At 45.0% G+C, this 14,994-nt stretch overlaps 1 protein-coding gene across 4 annotated transcripts in view; it reads left to right on the forward strand.

The window, feature by feature from the left end:
* The window catches only part of UBE4B (ubiquitination factor E4B), a 114,217-nt gene extending 99,847 nt beyond the window's left edge, over window positions 1-14,370 (forward strand). For 3 of the 4 annotated variants that reach the window (XM_036857130.1, XM_036857144.1, XM_036857138.1), the window contains 5 exons: window positions 747-881; window positions 3,639-3,830; window positions 11,361-11,535; window positions 12,505-12,651; window positions 12,988-13,734. In XM_036857130.1, coding sequence (XP_036713025.1) covers window positions 747-881; window positions 3,639-3,830; window positions 11,361-11,535; window positions 12,505-12,651; window positions 12,988-13,049 — 711 coding nt within the window. In that variant the 3' untranslated portion in view covers window positions 13,050-13,734. Of the gene's footprint in view, window positions 1-746; window positions 882-3,638; window positions 3,831-11,360; window positions 11,536-12,504; window positions 12,652-12,987 lie in introns of all 4 variants that reach the window. The other variant, XM_036857149.1, reaches the window with a different exon arrangement.
* The last annotated feature ends 624 nt before the right edge of the window (window positions 14,371-14,994 follow it).

Below are 14,994 nucleotides of genomic sequence, written 5' to 3' on the forward strand. Positions count from 1 at the left end.
TCAGCTATTCTAGCTGTTTCCCCTCCCCCGAGGTAAAGTAAACAGGCCTCTGAGCAGATGTAGGAATTTAAGCCCGTACTGATGTTTCTGCATTTGGTCTGTCACAGAGCCTTCAGTAGATTCCACCTTATTTTACCCATGAGTCAAACACACCTTATTACCTTGTTTCCCAGCCTGTGGCAGAGTAGAGGGAGGAGGATGGCGCCAGAGGCAAGCATGCTGACAGTTGTAGAGGTTGACAGCCTAACGGGTGTGGAGAGACAGAATTCAAAAGCTGAGCAATCTACAGGCCCTTGGTGTTGTGGCGAAACCTGTAGGCCTCAGTGTGATAGCGCAGCACGCCTGTGGTTTTCAAAATAACGATGACTACGCAGACGTTGTTAGTAAGGACGGTGAATATCCTTTATTAGCACGTGTATCAGGCAGGACATAAGAATCACTTACTGCGTCCTGCGTAGAAGTTGATGGTGAGTTCTTTTATCATTGAGGAAACTGAGTCTCATGTAAGTTAAGTCATGTGCCAAGGTCCCCTTATTCAAAGCCCTAAAGACATCTGATGGCGAAAGGAATAAACCTCAGTCATCTGGAAGGTTTGCTGTACAGGTTGTGGTATCGTTGCCTAAGTCTGTTGGCTGTGTCACGCACTTCCCCAGTCATGAGCTGGCTGTGCTTTTCCTTCTCACTTGGCGCGTGCTGAGCTGCTGGCTGTACTGAGACGTGTCTGGCATCTGTTCACTGTTGCCCAGGACCAGCAGCAGGCCCGCCAGTCCCAGCTCGCTCAGGATGAACGCGTTTCACGCTCGTATCTTGCCCTGGCGACAGAAACCGTGGACATGTTCCATATCCTCACCAAGCAGGTCCAGAAGCCGTTCCTCAGACCTGTGAGTAGAACCTTGGGGGTATTTGTTTTGTCTGTTGGATTCCACTTTCAGAGTCTATCACTTATAACTAAATAGAGTAGTTGTTGAAATCCTGGGTGTTTCAGCACCACAGTCACCGATCGGTGAAATTCTGTTACTGATTTTGTTCCCAGTTATGCTAATTGATACACACAACATTCTGTCCATAGTCTGAAGTCTGCAAAAGGTCACTTCCAAGATAACTTATATCATTTTCTGCTGAGACAGCACATTGGATTATTAATGTTGAAGGTGTGACATATTTTTATCATCGTCGACTCCAGTATTTTATTTATAGGAAAAGTATAAGGTGACATCAATTGCAAATGAGACTATATCAAGTAGAAATAATTGATAGTGTATAAGATCTTTGGTTCTCTTCGGTGTAGGTTTGTTACACTCAGGAAGCCAAAGGTTAATGAGAGCCATAATTAGGGTTTATGATAGGTCAAAGGTAGCCAGATTGTTTGGCCTTGACTTGATTGATGAGACCGGGATCCTGTTTCTGAAATCGAAACTGAGGGGCATGAATGAAGATCTCTGCTTCGCTTCAACAACCCCCCGCAACACACACACGCACACACACACACGTGCACGCAAACACACACACAGAGTTTAGCAGTCTTATGGTGGGGCCGGGGCAAGGATAGTGAGGAAGGCAAGAAAGGGGCCTGAGATTTGGTAGTTACTTGCCCATATGGAGACAAGTTTACAGTGGGATATAATTTTACTACACGTTTCCTCCAGTTTCCCTGTTTACTCTCACCTCCACCATTATCACCACACCCTGTCCTACGTGCAACTCAAGAGATGAGCCCCCTCCTCTGTCCCCTTTACATTTCATGTCTCTTCATAAATAGATTTCAGTGCAAGAGCAGCAGAGCATGAAGCAAAACAGTGCATCACTGAAAGCGTAAGAACACTGCAGCTCATTTAGATAAGCTCCTTCAGATACTTGCTTCCCTTAAAGGTTTGCAAATGGACTTCTTTAAACTTTTTCTATAAAGGCCAGACAGTAAATAGTTTAGGCGTTGTAGGCCACATGGCCTCTATTGCAGCTGCTAGCTTTGCTGTTGCTGTGTTCCAGTAAAACTCCATGAAGTGAGGCATCAAGCCAGATATGTCTTGCAGCTAGCAGTTTGCCAATCCCTGCTCGAAGTCATGTTTTATTTGATGTTCAACTACTCCGATGGCAGTGCTCTTTGATTGTTCAGAAGGTCAGAAACTATAAAAATTACTTGAGACTAAATTATCATAAAGCCTATTTTTAGTTCTAAATTCTTCATTTTTTTTAAAGGAAATTATTGAAAACTAAGTCTATTATTTTCATGTCAATTAAAATTAATGTTTTTCAAGACCTACTCTTTGATCTGAGCTCTCCATACACATGGGTCATAGTCTTCTGCCCCCAGTCTTTGCCTGTGCCTGCTTTGATCTTTCCTTTTCCTTTGCTGCACTGTTTTCACCTTCTTGGCTGGTTAACACAAAACTCTCCCACTTCAGGAAAAAAAAATTACCAGTTATATCCTATTCATATCCCTCCTTTACCTCACAGTTTCTTAACAATTAAATACAGGAGTACTTTACTTTGTGCAAAAGCAGGTCCTTTAGAAGCCAAATTTAAGTTGAATTTGTATAAATCCAGTCATGAAATTTAATGAAAACCTTGTTACTTAAAGAGAAGCTGGGGCTTCCCTGGTGGCGCAGTGGTTGAGAATCTGCCTGCTAATGCAGGGGACACGGGTTCGAGCCCTGGCCTGGGAGGATCCCACATGCCGCGGAGCAACTAGGCCCGTGAGCCACAATTACTGAGCCTGCGCGTCTGGAGCCTGTGCTCTGCAACAAGAGAGGCCGCGATAGTGAGAGGCCCGCGCACCGCGATGAAGAGTGGCCCCCGCTTGCCACAAGTAGAGGAAGCCCTCGCACAGAAAACGAAGACCCAACATAGCAATCAATCAATAGATCAATAAATAAATCTAAAAATATTTAAAAAAAAAAAAAAAAAAAAGAGAAGCTTTCACAGCTCATTTTATATGGCCGGTGTTTAATACTCTATAAGCCAGGTTTTCCTATTTCAGGTTTGCTTAAAGCAATGTGTGCCCACCTGTAGTAGGTACTGTGTCATCTTGTGGGGTTATAGCATATTATTTCATAATTAGTTTTTAGTTGTTTCATTTGAGTTTGTTTTGTCTTACTGGCTAGATTTAAAACTATTCAAGACATAAATTTTATCTTCTACCTCTTTTATATTTCTTCACTCTTTGCATCTGATAAATAAGAATGGTGCATATTGCCTGAACTGTCAGGGACTTGAAATTTATAGAAAAATAATGCATAAAATGATGGCTGAAAGAGCATACTCCAGAAACTTTAGTGACACGTGTGATGATGATGGAATTATGAATAGTTTCCCTCTTTTACCTATTTCTCAACAAATTCGAAGTGATTCTTGTTTTTATAATTAAAGCATGAATTTAACGAAAATGTTGCCTTTTTGGTATTTATAAATATTCCATCAGCATGCAACATTCTATGAAGTATTAGAATTACTGGATTAGAAATGGAGAGTAAAGAAAAGTTTGAATGGAATGTCCTTCTTCAGCGTATGATATAGCACATATAAGGGCTTCTTTGAAGACTGAGCCTGCCAATTCCTGTTCCTCCACTGAAATGGGAGTTTTGGATCCTTCTTGCTTGTCTCAACAGCATGAATTGTCCTATTATCCTGTGATTTCCTAGGAACTCGGACCCCGATTGGCTGCAATGCTGAACTTTAATCTTCAGCAACTCTGTGGTCCTAAGTGCCGTGACCTGAAAGTTGAAAACCCTGAGAAATATGGCTTTGAACCAAAGAAGCTGTTGGACCAACTGACGGATATTTACTTGCAGCTGGACTGTGCCCGGTTCGCTAAAGCCATTGCTGACGACCAGGTCAGTGCCCAAGGGAACAGTTTCAGAGGGAGCCTGGAGTTCAGGCTCCTGAAGTGGGTGACTTGAGTTTGCTTCCCTGTGGATTTCCCGGCAGACCCTGCGCGATTACATATCCATCTGCTCTTGGATTTTCCCCACTTGAAATCAAGGAAGGTGATACTTTTCAAAATGTAGTTTGAGAAGTTTTTAGTATGTAAATAGAAATAATGGCCACAGTGACAAGGGGAACTTGTCTGGTGTACATGGATGTGACTCAGTTGTTTTCCTTTGGGCGTAAAGAGCAGATTTGGCTCTCAGATCCGTCTCCAGTTGAGTTTGTACCCATCTTGCTAAGGGCCTCACTCGACAAATCAGTTACATTCCCAGAAAGAGCCTGGTTTTCTCAGGGAATCCAAATCTTCTTCCCAAGAAGGAGATTTAATAACAGCTTCAGTGCTGCCGTTATTTCTGTGGTTCCAGGTTTCAAACCGTGTATGTTATCTTTACATTCTTCCCTCCTTTATTCCTTGTGTCCCTCTGATCGTATCCATTTTGTGGTTTTCATTTCCACAGCTACCAATTTAGTCCAAGCGACCCCTGCCCAGCCTCGATTTTTAATTTTTCAGTATCTCATAAAGGGCTTCCCCTCCCTCCACGTTCCTCTGTCCTGCAGCATCTTCAGCGTCATAATAACTGATGTTTATTAACCACACGTCAAGTTTTAGCCACTTTTCATGTTTTCACTTGTACTCCTCACGAAATCCTACGATTTAGGCTTAGTTGGATTCCTTGCTTTACAAGGAGGCACACAGAGGTTAAAGAGCTGCGCAGTTGATGATTCCCACCTGGCAGTCTGGCCCTGAGCCCGTGTTCTCAGCTTCTCTGCTCTCCACTTAAAATGCCCCCAAAGTGCCATGTCTGTTTCAGTCTCTGCATCTTTGTTCACATTATTTATCCAAGTATTAACTCACATCTCAGGGTAACCATCACTGGGCATTCCCGAAGGTTCTTTACTTATATCTCATATCCAAAGGTCAAAATAGGGGAATTGTAGGTACTTTTTTTTTTCAATAACAGCTTTATTGAGACATAATTCTCATACCTAGGTACTTTTGGATAAAGCAAGAGAGGTGGTCTTGACAAAGCACCTGCAATGGAAAAAACCACATATGTCTAAAGCAGTTTTTCCATAAAAAGTCATGGTAAAAGAGCAGGTTAGGTGTTTGCAGTTACTTTGGGTAGATGCTAAAATGATTCTCTAGCCTATGACTGTATAATGCTGCACATGTTGAGAAACGGAAGATAAGCGGTAGCCTTAAGAGGGACAGGAAATGGAAACGCTCCCCAGGCAAGGTCAGGTCGTCTGCCTTGGGCAGCAGGCCGGCTGGAGCTGGGCCTCTGCAGCCCAGCCAGAGGTCGGGTGTGAAGGGTCCCCGGGGACTCTTCCGCTTTCCCTGCAGGGGCTCGGAAGGGTCGTTTAGCCTGCTCCCTCTTCTCCTGGTAGGTCTTGCTGTGGCTGCCACGTCGCAAGCGGTTATAACACGTAACATAAAGTTTGCATAAACATAAAGGTGTGGATGAGCCCAGCACACCCAGTGAGACGGTGGAAACCAAGTGGGTGACAAAGGAATGTTTCCGAGTGCTTCCAGCTGCCTTTCCTTGGTGACCAACAAAACGTCCACACTGCCTGGTAATGCCTATGGATTGTGGTGGTGGCACAGGTGGTGGCCTGTGGTGGCACATGGCTTGAGTCACAGACAGCGGTTTCTGCACAGTGGCACATGGGTCTTCTCGAATGTCTAAATAGCCCTGTTCTTCCAGACCCGTGAAGCAGGCACACAAGTGCCAGTGGCACAGTGGAGAGAAAAACACTTTTTAAGTGGATTTTTTGCTTCCTTGTACAGTGTGGCATTTGTCTTGATTGTTGGACACTTTCCATTTATATGGGCTGTAAGCTGATGAGGGGCCTGCCCACTGGATTGTTTCAGAAGAGCGTCTGGTGGGGCTGGGGGCGGAAGGATGGAAGACTAGAAAGCTCCAGGGAGGTGGTAGAATTTCGTTTTCTCCCTTGGGAGCAGTGCTCTTGGTTCACTCTGGTTCCGTCTGGTATGTCTTGTTTTCCTGGGAAGACAGAGGAGGAAAAAAACAGCAGCCGAGCAAGGGAAGAAGCTGAGAGCCTTCTCTCCTGTGCACCGAGAGCGGGCGGAAGACAGGTGCCCGGGAGAGGTGACAGAAGGCCCCAGCGCGAGGAGCCCTGAGCCTTACACTCACAGGCCTGAGGAGAGAGCCCCTCGTCAGAGAGGGAGTGCGACGGGACGGTTGTCCCTGGAGCCCAGAGAGCCCAGGAGAGAGAGAGGTCTTAGCCTGACACAGTGAGCTGCACTGAGGGCCAAGTCTACCTGTGGTTTCCGGGCAGATGGACGGCAGATCTGTTGTTCATGGAGCGCTGTCTGTTAACACCACGTTCCATTAAACAACAATAGTAGTAAAGAGCCCATGTAATGGGGACTTCCTGGCGGTCCAGTGATTAAGACTTTGCCTTCCAGTGCAGGGGTTGTGGGTTCGATCCCTGGTAAGGGAAGTAAGATCCCACATGGCTCCTGGCCAAAAAACCAAAACATAAAACAGAAGCAATATTGTAACAAATTCAATAAAGACTTTTAAAAAATGGTCCACATCAAAAAGAAAAAAATAATCTTGGGATTTCCCTGGCGGTCCAGCGGTAAAGAATCCGCCTTCCAATGCAGGGGCCGCAGGTTCAATCCCTGGTTGGGGATCCAAGATCCCACATGCCACGGGGCAGCTAAGCTCGTGCGCCGCAACTACTGAACTCGCGCGCCTCAATGAGAGAGCCTGCGTGCCACAAACTACAGAGTCCTTGCGCTCTGGAACCCGCGCACCACAACTAGAGAGAAGCCCATACACTGCAGTGAAAGATCCCGCATTCCTCAACGAAGATCCCTCATGCTGCAACTAAGACCCAACGCAGCCATAAAAATTAAAAAAAAAAAAAAAAAAAGAGCCCATGTGACATCTCACTTCTCCTATGCAGCGTTCTTTTTTTTTTTTTTTTTTTTTTTTTTGGCTGCGTTGGGTCTTCGTTGCTGCACATGGGCTTTCTCTAGTTGCGGCAAGCGGGGGCTACTCTTCATTGCGGTGCGCGGGCTTCTCATTGCGGTGGCTTCTCTTGTTGCCGAGCACGGGCTCTAGGCGCGCGGGCTTCAGTAGTTGTGGCACGGGCTCAGTAGTTGTGGCTCGTGGGCTCTAGAGCGCAGACTCAGTAGCTGTGGCACATGGGCTTAGTTGCTCCACAGCATTTGGGATCTTCCCAGACCAGGGCTCGAACCCATGTCCCCTGCATTGGCAGGTGGATTCTTAACCACTGCGCCACCAGGGAAGTCCCACAGCCTTCCTTTTTTTTTTTTTTGAGGTGAAATTCACATAACATAAAATTAACCATGTTGAAGTGTGTGATTCGGTGGCATTTAGTACATTCACAGTCTTGTACAACCATCACCTCTTATCACCCCCACAAGGAAGTCCCATACCCATTAAGCAGTCACTGTCCCTTCCTCCTCCCCCCAGCTCCTGGCAACCACTAAACTGCTTTCTGTCTTTATTTTACCTATTTTTACATTTATCTATTAGCCTAGTCTGAATATTTCATGTAAATGGAATCATACGGTGTATAACCTTTTGTGTCTGGCTTCTTTCACGTAGCACGCTTCCGAGGTTCACCCAGGTTATAGCGTGTGTCAGTACCTGATTCCTTTTTATGGCTTAACATTTCATTATATGGCTGTACCATGGTTTCTTTATTCATTCATCCATTGATGGACGTTTGAATTGTTTCCACCTTTTGGCTGTTATAAATAGTATCCTGTGAACGTTCATGTAAAAGTGTTTGAATACCTATTTTCAATTCTTTGGGATATACTTAGGAGTAGAATTTCTGAGTCATATGGTAATTCTATGTTTAACATTCCCACCAGCAGTGTACGAGGGTTCTGATTTCTCCACATCCTCGCCAACACTTGCTATTTTCTGTTTTGTATTTTTATTTTTAAATAGCCACCCTAGTGGGAGTAAAGTGGTATTTCACTGTGGTTTTGATTTGCATTTCCCTAACGACAAATGCTGTTGAACATCTTTTCATGTACTTGCTGGCCATTTGTATATCTTTTTTGAAGAAATGTCTGTTCGACCCTTCATCCTTTTTTTTTTTTTGGCTGCACCAAGCAGCTTTGTGGGATTTTAGTTCCCTGACCAGGGATTCAACCCAGGCCCTCGGTAGTGAAAGCGTGAGTCCTAACCACTGGACCACCACAGAAATACCCTTCATCCATTTTTTATTTTATTTTATTTTATTTTTTATTTATTTATTTTTGGCTGCATTAGGTCTTCATTGCTGCACGCGGGCTTTCTTTAGTTGCGTCGAGCGGGGGCTACTTTTTGTTGCGGTGTGTGGGCTTCTCATTGCGGTGGCTTCTCTTGCTGCGGAGCACGGGCTCTAGGCTCACGGGCTGCAGTAGTTGTGGTGCATGGGCTTATTAGATGCTCCACAGCATGTGCGAATCTTCCTGGACCAGGGCTCAAACCCGTGTCCTCTGCATTGGCAGGTTGATTCTTAACCACTGCGCCACCAGGGAAGCACCTATCCATTTTTTAAATTGGATTCTTTCTGTTTTGTTATTTATATATTCTGTGTGAGTTCTTTATATATTCTGGATACTAGACCTTTATCAGATATATGATTTGCAGATATTTTTATGTTTAATTTCTGTAGCCATTCTGTAAGATCCTTGAGGTCAAGAACAACACCTTGGGACTTCCCTGGTGGTCCAGTAGTTAAGAATCAGCCTGGGCTTCCCTGGTGGGGCAGTGGTTAAGAATCTGCCTGCCAATGCAGGGGACATGGGTTCGAGCCCTGGTCCGGGAAGATCCCACATGCCGCGGAGCAACTAAGCCCAGGCGCCACAACTACTGAGCCCGCATTCTAGAGCCCACGAGCCGCAACTACTGAGCCCGTGTGCTCTAGAGCTCGCACGCTGCAACTGCTGAGCCCACGCGCCACAACTACTGAAGCCCGCGCACCTGGAGCCCATGCTCCACAACAAGAGGGAAGCCACCGCAATAAGTCCACTGGCTGCAAAAAAGAATAGCCCCCACTCGCCACAACTAGAGAAAGCCCGCGCACAGCAACAAAGACCCAGCACAGCCAAAAAAAAAACCAACGTCTTTGCTTCCTCTCTGACCCCATCCACACTGAACTTGAAGCAGCAACTCAGTAATCTGTATTTGGTCGATTCATTGACACCGCTGCCCTTTGAAACCGAGTGCCATGTCCCCTTATCATGAGTACCCTTTGATTTCTTTTTTTTTTTTTTTTTGGCTGTGCTGGGTCTTGGTTGCTACTCACAGGCTTTCTCTAGTTGTGGCGAGCGGGGGCTACTCTTTGTTGTGGTGCGCGGGTTTCTCATTGCGGTGGCTTCTCTTGTTGCAGAGCATGGGCTCTAGGCATGCAGGCTTCAGTAGTTGCGGCTGGCGGGCTCTAGAGCGCAGGCTCAGTAGTTGTGGCACATGGGCTTAGTTGCTCCGCGGCATGTGGGATCTTCCCGGACCAGGGATCAAACCCGTGTCCCCTGCATTGGCAGGCGGATTCTTAACCACTGCGCCACCAGGGAAGTCCCTACCCTTTGACTTCCGATAATGCTCACTCCACTGTTCTATCTTAGAAGTTGACTTAACAGCAGGCAGAAGTCAGTTGGTTAAAAACTCAATCATCTTTTGAGAAATAGAGTGGGTGATATTTTCGAGAATAGTAAATGGGCTAAGAACGACTACTTATTTACACAGAGAAGTTCAAGGTGCATCGTCTCAGTAGTGTGGATAGCAGCACCCACCCTGTGCGTTTTTGCCCTTCCAACATCTCACCGTAACCCTTTGGCCATTTATGCCCTGTGCCTCTTCCCAAAGGGACGGGGACTGCAGCTTACCTGGCTCATAATAAGTAGACACCAAATAAAGTATCTGTTGACCTAATGTAGTAATTTAGTTTCAGAAAACTATAACCGAGGCTCTCTGAACTTTTCAAATTATTTTAAAGGACTATTGCCAGGCCCAAGCGCCCTGCTGGCTTTTTGTCCTCGCCTCTCTTTTCCCCGGAGTTGCATGGATTAAATAGGGGTGTGGCTGTGTGTGGAGAGAGAAAGTGAGCATGTGCACTTATTTACAAACTGAAGTTAAAAAAGGACAGAAGGGGGCTTCCCTGGTGGCGCAGTGGTTGAGAATCTGCCTGCTAATGCAGGGGACACGGGTTCGAGCCCTGGTCTGGGAAGATCCCACATGCCGCGGAGCAACTAGGCCCGTGAGCCACAACTACTGAGCCTGCGCGTCTGGAGCCTGTGCTCTGCAACAAGAGAGGCCGCGATAGTGAGAGGCCCGCGCACCGCGATGAAGAGTGGCCCCCACTTGCCGCAGTTAGAGAAAGCCCTCGCACAGAAACGAAGACCCAACACAGCCATAAATAAATTAATTAATTAAATTAAAAAAAAAAAAAAGAAGAAAGATTGAGGACTTTCAATCCGGCCTTCTAAGGGAACACAAGTACTGAGATGAGTTCATCCCATGATGTTCATGTGAATCCTCGTTTAGAAATCACGGGTCACAGATTATGGTCCCATCATTCAGAGTTTCAGATTTAGTCATTCCCCTCCTCCATTTGCATCACTGTCACTAAAGTGACAAGCGGCCACTGTTTTTGCCCTAAATGCAAAATACGATATACTTTGATATTTTGAAATGGCAGTGATTTATATGAATTAGGCACCTGTGGGGTAGGTGTTACTACCCCCATTTTACACCTGAGGAAACTGGGACTCAGGAAAGTTAGAGCTTTGCCTAAGACCACACAGCAGGTAGATGATAAAGCCAGGATTGAAGCCCAGGTTTGCCTGGGTCTGTGGTGGGCGCTTGCCCTGTAGACCAGCCCTCCCACTCTCACAGGCATAAACCCTGTCGCTCCCATCGGTAGAGCCCCTGACATTTAACAGCATTGAACTAAGAGATCTTAAATAAGGATTGACAGGGAATGGGAGAACGCGCTTGTTGATTATGAACTATATTGGGTTGTTTTCACCATGTTTACCTTTAGGGAAAAGAACTGAAATTTCCACCTCCTCTCATAGGCTGCTAGGGCTCAGTGCCTGGCAAGGACAGAAGTAGACGTTCAGTCCTTCTCTTTTTAATATTTCCTTCTCTTTTTAATATTTAAATTTTAAGAGAAATGCATGTTTGCTATAAAAGTAATTAAATATTTTTAAAATTCCCCTCATTTGCCTCAATTCTGAAGCCCTTTCCAGAGGCCTTGTATAGTTTGGCGTGTATTAGCCCAATCTTTGTGTATTTATAGCCATGTCAAAGTATTTATATATGTACATTGTAATTTTAGGGCTGTTTTAGAAAACATATGATGCTTTGGGTATTTTCTGCAGCTTGCTTTTTTCCACTTAAAATATATTTACGTCTCACAGTGTCTTTCCTCATTTTCAGAGATCCTACAGCAAAGAATTGTTTGAAGAAGTTATTTCGAAGATGCGGAAGGCAGGGATCAAATCCACAATAGCGATAGAGAAGTTTAAACTTCTGGCTGAGAAGGTGGAGGAGATCGTGGCCAAGAACGCACGTGCAGAAATCGACTACAGTGACGCCCCAGACGAGTTCAGAGGCGAGTGGGCCAGCTTTTTTCATGTGGAATTCTTTGGTTTGAGTTAACTTGAAACATGTAATATTAGAAGAGGACGTTCTGTGCTCTCATTGCTTTTTTTTTTTTTTTTTTTTTTTCAATTTATTTTATTTATTTTATTTTTGGCTGCCTTGGGTCTTCATTGCTGTGTGTGGGCTTTCTCTAGTTACGGCGAGCGGGGGCTACTCTTTGTTGTGGTGCATGGGCTTCTCATTGCGGTGGCTTCTCTTGTTGTGGAGCACAGGCTCTAGGCATGCAGGCTTCAGTAGTTGTGGCACATGGGCTCAGTAGTTGTGGCTCGCGGGCTGTAGAGCACAGGCTCAGTAGTTGTGGTGCACGGGCTTAGTTGCTCCGCGGCATGTGGGATCTTCCCAGACCAGGGCTCGAACCCGTGTCCCCTGCATTGGCAGGCAGATTCCTAACCACTGTGCCACCAGGGAAGCCCCTCTCATTGCTTTTTGAGACACTTGGTCAGAAATTGAAATTCTATTTATCTACCTTTAGTTCATATTATAAATTACAAGAGAAAAAAGTCCTTAGCCTGATTTCAAACCAGATAACAACCCTGAAGATTCTATGGTCAACCTTGCCTTTGCAAGTGGGAACTCATGTTTTCAAAGAATTCTGAGAAGTCCTAAGAGGAAGGGTTGATTCTAGCCTGCCATCTTCGCCATACAGCCCGGGAGGGCCTGCCACTGTGTCTGTCCTGCTGTCTTTTTTGTCTATTCTTTCCTCCCAGCAATAGCTGACAAAATGGTGCTTCCCCTCTACGGAAGGCGAAGTATATGCCTTTATCTAATGCTGATTTCCTTCTAAACTTGGGGGCCTGGTAGGGGCCATTTGGTTGCTGTTTCTATGGTTATATTTTTCACTGATAGGAGGGACTTTGTTTTCTTTTTCAGTTTTAGGCTCTATTGTTAGATCAGAGTTTGCTTTGCTTTGTCTCTGTAGACCCTCTGATGGACACCCTGATGACTGACCCCGTGCGGCTGCCCTCTGGCACCATCATGGACCGCTCCATCATCCTGCGGCACTTGCTAAACTCCCCCACGGACCCCTTCAACCGACAGACGCTGACAGAGAGCATGCTGGAACCAGGTAGAGGAGGGCATGGCTCGAACTGCAGTGCCTACACCTGTACTGAGCAGTGAGGCCAAAATCGTGTATCAGAGAGTCGTCAAAAGGGGGAAATTTAACAAATCCAGACACTGCATGGTTTCTGACACTTAATGGGCAAGACACAAAACATTCTTTGCTCTTTTTCACTACAGAATTCCAGTTCTTACTTTTCATGTCCTATTTCTTCTTCAGCCTGAATTCAGTTCAGTGAGGGAATGAATGGCCTTTTCTTTCCTTTTATACAGAACTACAAGCATCATGTCTCAGGAAGAGCCCTCCCATCTGGGGTATTAATTCTTTCCTTTCTTTTCTCAGTGCCAGAACTGAAAGAACAGATTCATGCCTGGATGAGAGAGAAACAGAACAATGATCATTAAACCATCCCCCTTGCCCACCCTCTGCGAGAAACAGCCAAGGCCGGCGAGGCAGGCCGGAGCAGCGTCGGCGGTGCAAATGCTGTTCACGTGTTGGAGGCCAGAAGTGGCAAAATACACCAAGAGCCCACCCAGAGTGACCAAACAGTGGAGACCCGAAAGGACATGAATAAGAAGAGGAGCCCAATTCCTGTACATATATTTAAGTGACAGACGTGGTCAAAAGCTTGAGGGATACGTTTTATGATTGCTTGTGTAATAGAGCACGTCCTTCATGTGTCACAATTTGGGGCTTTTGCTGCGGAAGTCTTTTAGTGATCGATGATGAATGGGTCTGGGCAGCATCCCCTTAATGTTTTTTTTTTGTTTTGTTTTGTTTTTCCTAAATCCAGTATCCATTGATTTTGATTGTGATTAGAGAACCTTGGACATTTTGCTGCTAAGAATCTTCCCCCCGCCCCCCGCCGGCCCCATCCTGATCCTACTTGCACTGCTGTGGATTTTTTTTAAGAGAAGCAAAAACAAAAATAAACTCTTTTCCCTGGCCCTCCAAACATATATTCTGTGAGATAACTGTGCCTGCAACAAAGTGTTAATCCTGGGATCGTATTTTTATATCATATTCACATATTTGTTTTTTTAATTGGTGTTAGATGACATGATTAATAAAAAAGGCAAGATATTTTCAGAATTTGAATTTCAGTTTTTTTTTTTTTATTATTTTGAAATGTCCCTTAAAATTTTTTTTTATTCTAAACAAAATGAAGAGAATCCTGTTGCTCTGGTCCTGGTAGTAAGTCCACGATTAGGAATCTGAGGAACAGCTGCAGCAAAGGACGCGTTTAAGTGTATCAGGATTTCGCATCTTACGGTTTGGGAGGGGGTTGGGGTTTTTTTAATGCTATGTGACAGTTGGAAACCTTTATAGTTATCTGCGAGGGTAAATAAATTCCTCAACCCTTGAGTCTGTGAGTTCAAGGCAGGGGTCGTTTGTATGATGTGTCCTGTGGGGCTTGGCCTTACCAAAGCAAAAAAGGGGTGCAAGAAATGTGGAAGTACGTCTGCTTGTAAAAACACACACGAAGAAAAACACACCCACACACACGCACATAAACATAAGATTTTTTGTATTACTGCTCCCCACTTACCATACTCGGATTCTTGAATCTCCTTTGGGGTAAAAAAGGATTTGAAACCATAAAGTGTTTTGAAGAAATTAAGTCTACAAAAACATACTTTCTTTTTCTTTTCCTTTCTTCCCCGCTCCACAGACAATGTCCTCTGTTCAGTTCCTAACGCAAACTACAATAAATGGTGATACACATTCAGAAGGAATCTTCTTTGAGTCTCTTCTTTTTGTGGAAAACAAAGGGGTGGGTGAAGACCAAGAGCCAGATGTGTTCGCATGTGATACGTGATCTTTCCTGCAGCCAATTAGGAGTTGCTGTTTTTAAAATAAACCTTTCCTATTGTGTCAGTCTTGATGCTCCAGTTGGTTCTTCTGTCACTGTTTGCTTGTTCAAGGGGTTGAGCTTTGTCATGTTCAGTCTCTTCGGTTCTCAGGTGGTTACCCTATCGCAAATATCTTTTCCCTGACCTTGAAAATTTTTGCTCAAGTTCAACCCATCTCATGAACATTATCTTAGGTACTGCAGTTGATGAAACCTTACCTACCAGCTCATGTAATAAGACCAAGCGTTTCTGCAGCATTTACTGTGTGCCAACCTATGCCAAGGCCTTTACATTTACGATTTTGTTCTCTAAGATGGTACGATCATCTTTGTTTTTTTCCAGCAGGTCAGGCTGTGGGATGTGGAGAGGTTAGGTCACTTGCCCAAGGTCACCTGGCCAGTTAGTGGAAGAGCAGGTGTCCAGGCTCCAGAGTCCACGCCCTTAGCCACTACTCTTGAGCACATTTGGACTAAATCAACTTTTTCCTTTTTCCAAA

This window comes from Balaenoptera musculus, chromosome 1 (assembly GCF_009873245.2).
Source record: "Balaenoptera musculus isolate JJ_BM4_2016_0621 chromosome 1, mBalMus1.pri.v3, whole genome shotgun sequence".
Lineage (NCBI taxonomy): Eukaryota > Metazoa > Chordata > Mammalia > Artiodactyla > Balaenopteridae > Balaenoptera > Balaenoptera musculus.